Genomic DNA, 8,926 nt, shown 5'->3' with positions numbered 1-8,926 from the left:
ATTGAAAAGGTATATATATATAGTTATATATAATTTATTGAAATGACGATTTTAAAAATGCTGGAACATATGTTTCATAAAGACAAAAAAGATTGTCTCTAATCTTCAGCCAGTTCAAATTTAAAATAAAAAGCACTTTGGTAAACAAAATGCAAAAGTTTACAAAAAAACAAAAACAATATGACGTAAGAACTGAACATTGTACATTACAAATATTCAGCACAAAAATCGATCTTCCATCTAATTAATCAAAAAACTAAATTTGACGAAAACATCAGTTAATTGACTATAAAATACTTCAAAATTTTTTGTATTTTAAAAGGAGCTTTTTCATATGTCGACACGACGATATGAATTCACTCCTTCTATTTAAACAACCTTCCTTTTTTAACGCATACATAACGGCTGTTGATTCTTTTAAGCACAGCCTACAAACAGGGTTGTTACCATCTGCTATTGACTGTGCTCTTTTTATCACCTACCAAGTTAATTTAAAATCAATGTTTTTGCGCTTAAGGCCGCAAACATACTTCGAAAGCTCAGTTTCATTTTAGTATACACCACCTTTAAAGGATTTTTTATGGTTAGCATGCCGAAATCTGAATTGAGTGGAGCATAAACCGATGTAGAACTTCTTTTCAAGGTCAGAGTTAACTGTTGCCCTGTAAAAAATGTTTTCTGACCGGCAATTGCCCCCCTTCAAATTATATTTACAGCCACCAGCGCAATTACACTGATTTTTGATTAAATTACTTTTGTTTAAGATCCTTTGATTATGTGACTTAACTAATCTCTCCAAATTCGCCATACATGAATAACTGATTCGCATATTATATTGTTAAATATCTTTGATAATGGGTTATTGTTGTTAAAATGTTTTTTTACTAGATTTATAAATTCTCTGCCGATGTTTGTTTTAACTGAATTACAGAATCGGGGATTATACCAAATTATATTTCGTTTTCTTTTACTTTTATTGGTCGTTTTGTTTTTTTTTTTGTTTCGTTGTTTCAAAATTAAGTTTATCATTGTAATACAAAAGTAATTTAATCAAAAATCAGTGTAATTGCGCTGGTGCCTGTAAATATAATTTGAAGGGGGGCAATTGCCGGTCAGAGAACATTATTTACAAGGCAACAGTTAACTCTGACCTTGGAAAGAAGTTCTACATTGGTTAATGCTCCACTTATTTCAGATTTCGGTATGCTAACCATAAAAAATCCTTTAAAGGTGGTGTATACAAAAATGAAACTGAGCTTTCGAAGTATGTTTGCGGCCTTAAGCGCAAAAACATTAGTTTTAAATTAACTTGGGAAATGATAAAAAGAGCACAGCCAATAGCAGATGGTAACAACCCTGTTTGTAATCTGTGCTTAAAAGAATCAACAGCCTATATGTATGCGTTAAAAAAGGAAGGTTGTTTAAATAGAAGGAGTGAATTCATATCGTCGTGTCGAAATTTGAAAAAGCTCCGTTAAAAATACAACAAATTTTGAAGTATTTTATAGTCAATTAACTGTTGTTTTCGTCAATTTTAGTTTTTTGATTAATTAGATGGTAGATCGATTTTTGTGCTGAATATTTGTAATTTACAATGTTCAATTCTTACGTCAAATTGTTTTTATTTTTTGTAAACTTTTGCATTTTGTTTACCAAAGTGCTTTTTATTTTAAATTTGAACTGGCTGAAGATTAGAGACAATCTTTTTTGTTTTTATGAAACATATGTTTTAGCATTTTTAAAATCGTCATTTCAATAAATTATTTAAAAGCCCTTCAAGTGGGCTCAGTAGAAGGTGTTCAAGTTTAAATATTAACCTTATTATATATATATTATATATATTTTAGTTATCATTAACTAACTATTAATATGTACCAATTATGTTTTTTGCTTATCTTTAGTAATCGAGTCGTACACCAATTGGATACAGTTTAACGCCTCGTCCGGGATATGGAAATTCTAAAATAAAACGGTTTTATACCTTTTTTAAAATGTTTTACTTATTATTACTAAGATAGTATAACACCTATAACATTTTACTTTATAAACATAGGAACTGTGACTTGGTTTTTAACAGACAAGTAGTCAGGTCATGCCTTTTTTAATTTTAATAACGGTATACTTACAATTCCATTTTGTTTATTTATATAAATTTTTATTTTTGTTTTATATTTATTTCTTTTTTACTTTCACTGTTATCCCTTAGTCTTGAACGGTAAGCAGTTCTCATATTTAACAGGTTTGAGTTGTGCCCGAGTTTGAACTGAACTTAGCGGTTCCTGCCTAAAACATAAGTAATTATTAATATTCCTTTTAAAGAATAACTTAAAAAGATTTTCTTCCGACATATTAAAAAACGTAAGGAAAATGAATTTTAAGTCTATATACTTTAAATATATTGTAGTTTTTTTTGTTTAAATAACCTCATTAAAAGTAAAATAGTTTTACGACGTCTATCAATAATTTGTTTCTTCGATTAAAAAAACTTGAAAATTGTATCTAAAATTAAATTTATTGTTTAAGTTTTCGTTTTAAAAGTATATATCTTTAAAAATAAAGAATAAAAAAACTGTAAATTTTACTCAATCGAAATGTTAAACAAAAAATTTATAACAACAACTTGTGACAAAAAAAAATTCAAAATAATTTTTAGTTGTTCATATTTTCATTAATAAATTGAAACTGTCATTTATAGGTATTTTCTTAACTCTTAAGGCTTTAAGTTAAACATGTCAGAAATAGATACTTTTTATTTGTAGAGTGTTTTATTTATTTTTTAATCAAATGCTTGTAGCTTAATACTCTTCTAAAAAATTTAGAATAAATTATTAAAACGAAATGCTTTTTTCCATTTCTGCTCCTAAAATAAATATTGTTCAAAAATAACATTAAAGTCTGTCAAAGAAAAAATAATTTAAAATATCACTATCATTGAGAGTTGAAGAGAGACATTAGTTTAGTTAGTTGATCGTTATAATAACATTCAGTAATATTATCAATGCACAATGTATATAAGCAATAACACATTAAAAACAATTGTTGAATTGACACTATCATTAGCAGACAGATAGACACCAAGTTTGTAGCTAAGTTGACACATAGTAATACTTGTACATCAGCAGGGCACAGCCCTGCTAATGTTTTTAGTTTGAAAATAAAGCTGAGATTTTATAAAACAAAGCTCAAAACTTTCTTTTTAAATCTTGCACACAAAATTAAATATTATCAAATGACTTTATTTGAAACAGATGAGTAGAAACAATTTTGTTGAAAAAAAGTTATTAACTGTTATTAAGATATTTTTTGTGAACTTCCAAAATGAACTAAACCTCTAACTAACTTCTTTAATCTAAAAAATAAGCTGTAAAGCATTTTAATTTTATAGTATATCTAATTGTCTAGCAGTGATGACCTTTATTTTGCTTTTAATGCTAAAAGTAAGTTGATATACAAAGTGTTATTGTATATCTAAAATATTATTATCAGAAATCTAGAAATGAACAAGTTTTTTAATAAGTTTCACTTTCTAAAATTAATAAGATCTCCATTCTTAGAGAGTAGAATTAAAACTGATAGAATGATGCCTGTAAAGGTAACATCTACAAATACAGAAACAGGAAGCTTTTTGATTGAAATACCTTTTAATGGAGCTCAAAAATCAGTAAGTTAATCTGAAATGTTTACTTATTGTAAATGCTTACATAACAAGAAAACAAGTTGTTAATTTATATTTATTTTTTGTAGCCAAATATGAAAACCTAAGATTATTTAATTTAGTAAGTTGTTTTTCAACAGATAAATAGGTTTGGAGATGAAACCCTTGGAAAGACTTTTGAAAGAATGAAACACACTTTTTTGAAATTAGAGCGTAAAGCAAAAAAAAAAAGACCAAAATTAGAAAATGAAGAAAAACCTTTTGAATCACCAAAATTAATGGATATAAACAACTTGGAGGTAAACTTATGTATGTACTTAGTTTTTTATTTATAATTTAAACCCTATTACAGTATGCTTTACAATTCTGTATTTGAAAGTATTGTTTTGTATATATACAAATATTGTAATAGCAGGGTTGCTAAAAAACTTGGAATCTTAGAAAAACCTGGAATTTGAGAAATCATGAAAAAAACCTAAAATTTCAACCAAAAGTCACTAAAAATCCTGTACAAACATTGAGTATTAAATTGTTTTTACATTTATATTAACAAAATTTTGATTAGGTACGAAAAATATGTCTCAAATACAAAATTTTTTGTATCATGTGGGTTGTTAAGAAAGTTAAAAAAAATCAAGTTTTCTAACAAAAATTCAAAATAACAAAATAATTAAACTAAATCTCATTTGAAATCTAAAAAAACCAATCTGCGATTTTCATAAATCTTAAACTACCCTGAGTATATTATGAGTTCTTTAAAAAAAACTAGCTTGAGTCATCCTGAGTTTTTTTAAAGAACTGATAATATCCTGAGTCATCCTGAGATTTTCACAACTTTAATAATATCCTGAGTTGTACTAAGTATCCTGACTGAGTGGCAATAGAACTGTGTATACTCAAAATCTCCACGTGGAAGTGATTACTTGTCCTTATTCATGAAAATAAGGCCTAATTTATGTCATTATGGCAGGATTAGTGGATATTATGATCAACAAAACAGATCTAAAAATAAATATTACAGCAGAATCCCAAGTTCTAACAAGAGTAGAAGAGGCAGGTACTGGTGATCTATGGTAGTGCTGAAAGCTTTGCATTTAGGAATTCCATGACTCTTTTGGGCAATGTAGTTCACCTTTTCAATAATGCCACTGTCAGCTAACCAATTACAAAGCAAGTAGAAGAACAGAACTCTTTTAGTTGTTTATAGAAGAAACCATGTGCCCCTTGCCTCAGGATCAAATGCAAAGCAAAGTTTGAACACGTGTAATGAAATGCATCTTTCATATATTAGTCCATTGTTTGAATGTTAATGGTTTAATTTATATCTTTACAAAATTTTGAAGTTTTACAAAATGAACCCAACCAATTCGTGTAAATACTGATATAACTGCACTAAAAACGTAGTAAAAAGAGAGATAAGTAATATAGTGATATATAATCGATATTAAGATATTATTTATAGTTATGATTACACTTATTTGTAGAACTGAGTAGTATTTTAATTGCATTTTATGGTGTAAATTGTAAGAGTTATTGATCAAACAATATTTACTTGTTTTGAAGTTCTTTGAATATTTTATAACTCACATTATTTAAAGTTTAAAAATATTTTTCATTTGAACTAAATTGTTATTAAGTTTTATTTATTTCAAGTTACTTATAAAAATGATTTATATTTTTGAAATAGTGTTGTTATAATACTGTTTGTGGTTGTTTTATATAATAAAATACCTTATTCAAATTGTATGTCTGATTTGTATAAAGTAGGCTTAAGTAGCATAATGTAATTAAATAAGGTGGTATTTAATTATGATTAGTAGTATTAATAAATTAATTAATCAACAGTCCTTGTAAGATAACACATGAAATGAATGGTAAGAGAAACAGACAATGAGCATTGTTGATTAACCAGGATGGACTTAGATAAAAACCAGTGGCCATCCTGCATATAAATAAAAACATTTTGTCATCACCAAAAGTGTTTTATTAAAAAACACATTTAAAGTAGCTTAACAGTATTTTTTCAATGTTTTTATACTATTTAACACAGTATTTTATTTTAACTTAATTTTAAATTAAAAATAGATTCAAATTTTGAGCTTATTTTTCTGTGCAAACATAAGTACATTATTTCTGTTTTAGCTTACACAGAACACATTGGCTTAATATAACTGCACCTAATTCCCAAAGATTTTCACGAGGTATTTTATTAAGCTCAGTCTAGTTTATAGTTATTCACGTTAGGTTTTTGTATCAAAGAGTTGAATCTAATTACTTTTGATAATTAGTCTTTAACTTACTTTTATTTAGGTGTTTAAAACAGATGTGTGGTAATAAATAATAAGTTTTGTATATATATACTGTATTAATTTGCATAACTTAATAATTGTAAAATAGTTATTTTATTAAAGCTATTTTTTCAAATAAATCATATTATTTTAAGATATCCTTGGATACAGTTGGAATAAGTGCTTGGAAGCTAGCAAAAACTTTGCACTTTAATGGAAATGCCTACAAGATCATTTACAATCCTCCAGCTGTAGTTAAACTTAATATTTTTAAAAAGCCAATGACTGGTGTAACCCTTTATCCTTTGATTGAATTCCGCCAGGCAGCTTTTAACTACTCAAAGTTTGTATATTTTATATATAAATAAAATCAGTAACTATTTTATTAATCTAATATTACTTGAAAATAGTTTACATTAAATTTCAAAGTTAAAACTGAACTTTTTATACTTGATTTATACAATGTTTTCTTATTAATCACAATTATGTTTCATAGAGTTTTGTTATTATTCCAATTTAAGCTATTGGCTTTTATATATTTAAAAAAGGTGGAGTTATTATTAATCAATAAGTTAGGTAATACTAAACCTTAGCAAGTAACAATTTGAATTCACATATTATTACAATAAAATCACTAATAGTTAATTTTGTATTTTTTTTATTAAATATTTGATATAATCAGTAATTTAGTCCTGTGATATTTTTTTTGTTTAAATTTAAGTTTTTAAATCTTATTAATTTAAAAAAAAAAAAAGTTTAAAAAATTTTTCTTACTCTCAATTAGTACTCACTAAGGCTTATTAAAAGTTAAATAAAAAAAATTTAATTCAGTTTAGTTTGTGTTTTTTTCATTCTTTTTAACTTTGAATAGTTTGTCCTTATTTTGTTCAATTCAGTTATTATTTATTAAATTTTAAAGCAATTTTACTCCATTTATGATATGTATTTAGATTATTTTAAGTTAAATAGTTTATTATATAACAAGGGAATAGAGGGGTCCAACATTTTTTTTTGTTACAAAAATTAACGTTGACTCTTCTTTCAATGCTTAGAGTATACACTATAAGATACTTTTTATACAACAAAATAATTTCAATTAACTTTTGAGATATAATAAGTTTTGTAAAAAAATCTGGTACAAATCTTATGAGATCAAAAATTTGTAGGAAGCGGATTTTTGAAAAAAACAATGAAAAAAGTTATAGCCAAAATTAAAAAAAATGTTTTATTTTTAATTATATAAATTTTATTTTCAAAAATTAAAAAATAGTTTTCTACATAAAATGTTGTTTAAATTTTTTAAAGATAATTCTGAAAGATTTTTGAAAATATGCTATACTAATTATACGGGTGCAAGACTATTCAAATTCCGACAATTCAAATTCTCAATAAAAGATTAAGAAGACTAAAAACAAAAAAGTAATGTGTATTTGACTTAAATAAAAAATGCATATGTAAATCATATTAATATCTTTAGGCCATTTTTTTATTTTTGTAAAACATTAAATATTTTTTAAGATATGGGTTATATAAAGTAAAAACATAATTATTTTTAGTAATTTTAAAATATCTTGAAAGGTATTTTAGATTTTGAAAAAAAAAGAAAAAAGTGGCTTTAGATATTATTAAGATCTACATATGTATTTTTTATTTTTTTCGAATTTATATTACTTATTGAGATATAGTCCTTTTAATTTTTTTTTAAGAATTTGAATTGTCGGAATTTGAGTTGTCCGAATTTGAATAGTCATGTAACCTAATTATACAATATTTATATATAAATATCATACTCATATAAAAATTTTTTAAACTTGATTTACCTCCTCGCAACAATCTTTCAAATAATTAATTACAGTAAGAATATTATAGTTTTAAGTATCACAAAATCTTCCCTTGGTTGTGTTTTGTTCTTTGTGATTTTTTTGTCTTTATCAAAATCGTTTTAAATAAAAGTCTTTTTTATTTTACAAAAAAATCTACAAATTTATAAGTACTCGTTATATTGCTTAAAGTACTTTCAAAAATTCTTCGTCAGTAGGCAATTAATCGGCCAGACAATCACGTCGTTTTCGCAAAGATGGTGCTCTCACAGACACATCTGGAAGAGTACAATCACAGATGATGTTAGTGTTAGAGCAGCACTTAAACTACATTACGCCAAAAAACACAAAACATCAAAAAAAGATTTAAAAGAAGCTTTTTCAATTATCTTTGTAGACACCACTAATAATTATTCAGACTTAGATTTTTTGGAAAGTAAATGGATTTATAAACTCGAAGCAACAATAAATATAAACAAAACTATATTACCACTTTACAGATAATTGACTAGAAAACTATTATTTAACATGTTTTAATGTTTATAAAGTTTTTGATTATACATTTCTAAATATCTTAACAAGTTAAGGTAATACGCACTACTCCTTTTACCGACTTATTTATTATGATTATTTACTCTATTTATTTCTGATTTTTTAATTTTAACCAACAATAAGCTCAATTACTATTTTTATTTTCTTTTTACATTTTAAAGTATTATAAAAAATTAAATCAAACACATCAAAGTTTAACAATTTAATTTCATTTAGTCCTTTGACTTGATTTTATTTCATTTTTTTTTTATGTAGTTTTTGCGAGTTTAAACTAGAGATACTAATATAATTTACTATTTAAACTTAAAAACTTGATTTATAATTACGTCATAATATATTTTTTAAAACTTTTTATATGCAAGAAAATTTTTAATTAATTCAGTTCTAATTTAATTGCCTACTGAAGAAGAATTTTTGAAAGTACTTAAGGCAATATAACGAGTACTTATAAATTTGTAGACTTTTTTGTAAAATAAAAAAGAATTTTTTATTTAAAACTAAATAACTAATTAGTTATCATTCCATTTATAAGTTTAAGAAAATTTGAGTTCTTTTGAAAGCTTAATTTTGCTTTAAAGAACCCTGCTCATTGCTTGTTTTTTTATATCTTA

The 8,926-nt window shown here is 25.0% G+C and overlaps 1 protein-coding gene across 1 annotated transcript in view; it reads left to right on the top strand.

Annotated features, from left to right (window-relative positions):
- The first annotated feature begins 3,558 nt into the window (after positions 1-3,558).
- Positions 3,559-8,926, top strand: part of LOC145833064 (2',5'-phosphodiesterase 12-like) — a 34,737-nt gene continuing 29,369 nt past the window's right edge. The window contains exons 1-3 of the mRNA XM_082940266.1: positions 3,559-3,661; positions 3,796-3,954; positions 6,099-6,286. Coding sequence (XP_082796392.1) covers positions 3,578-3,661; positions 3,796-3,954; positions 6,099-6,286 — 431 coding nt within the window. The 5' untranslated portion in view covers positions 3,559-3,577. The remainder of the gene's footprint in view (positions 3,662-3,795; positions 3,955-6,098; positions 6,287-8,926) is intronic.

The sequence above is a fragment of the Thalia democratica genome, chromosome 1 (genome assembly GCF_965202585.1).
Source record: "Thalia democratica chromosome 1, ktThaDemo2.hap1.1, whole genome shotgun sequence".
Classification (NCBI taxonomy): Eukaryota; Metazoa; Chordata; class Thaliacea; order Salpida; family Salpidae; genus Thalia; species Thalia democratica.
The sequence above is the reverse complement of the archived record's forward strand: the minus strand, read 5'-3'. Positions and strand labels throughout refer to the sequence as shown.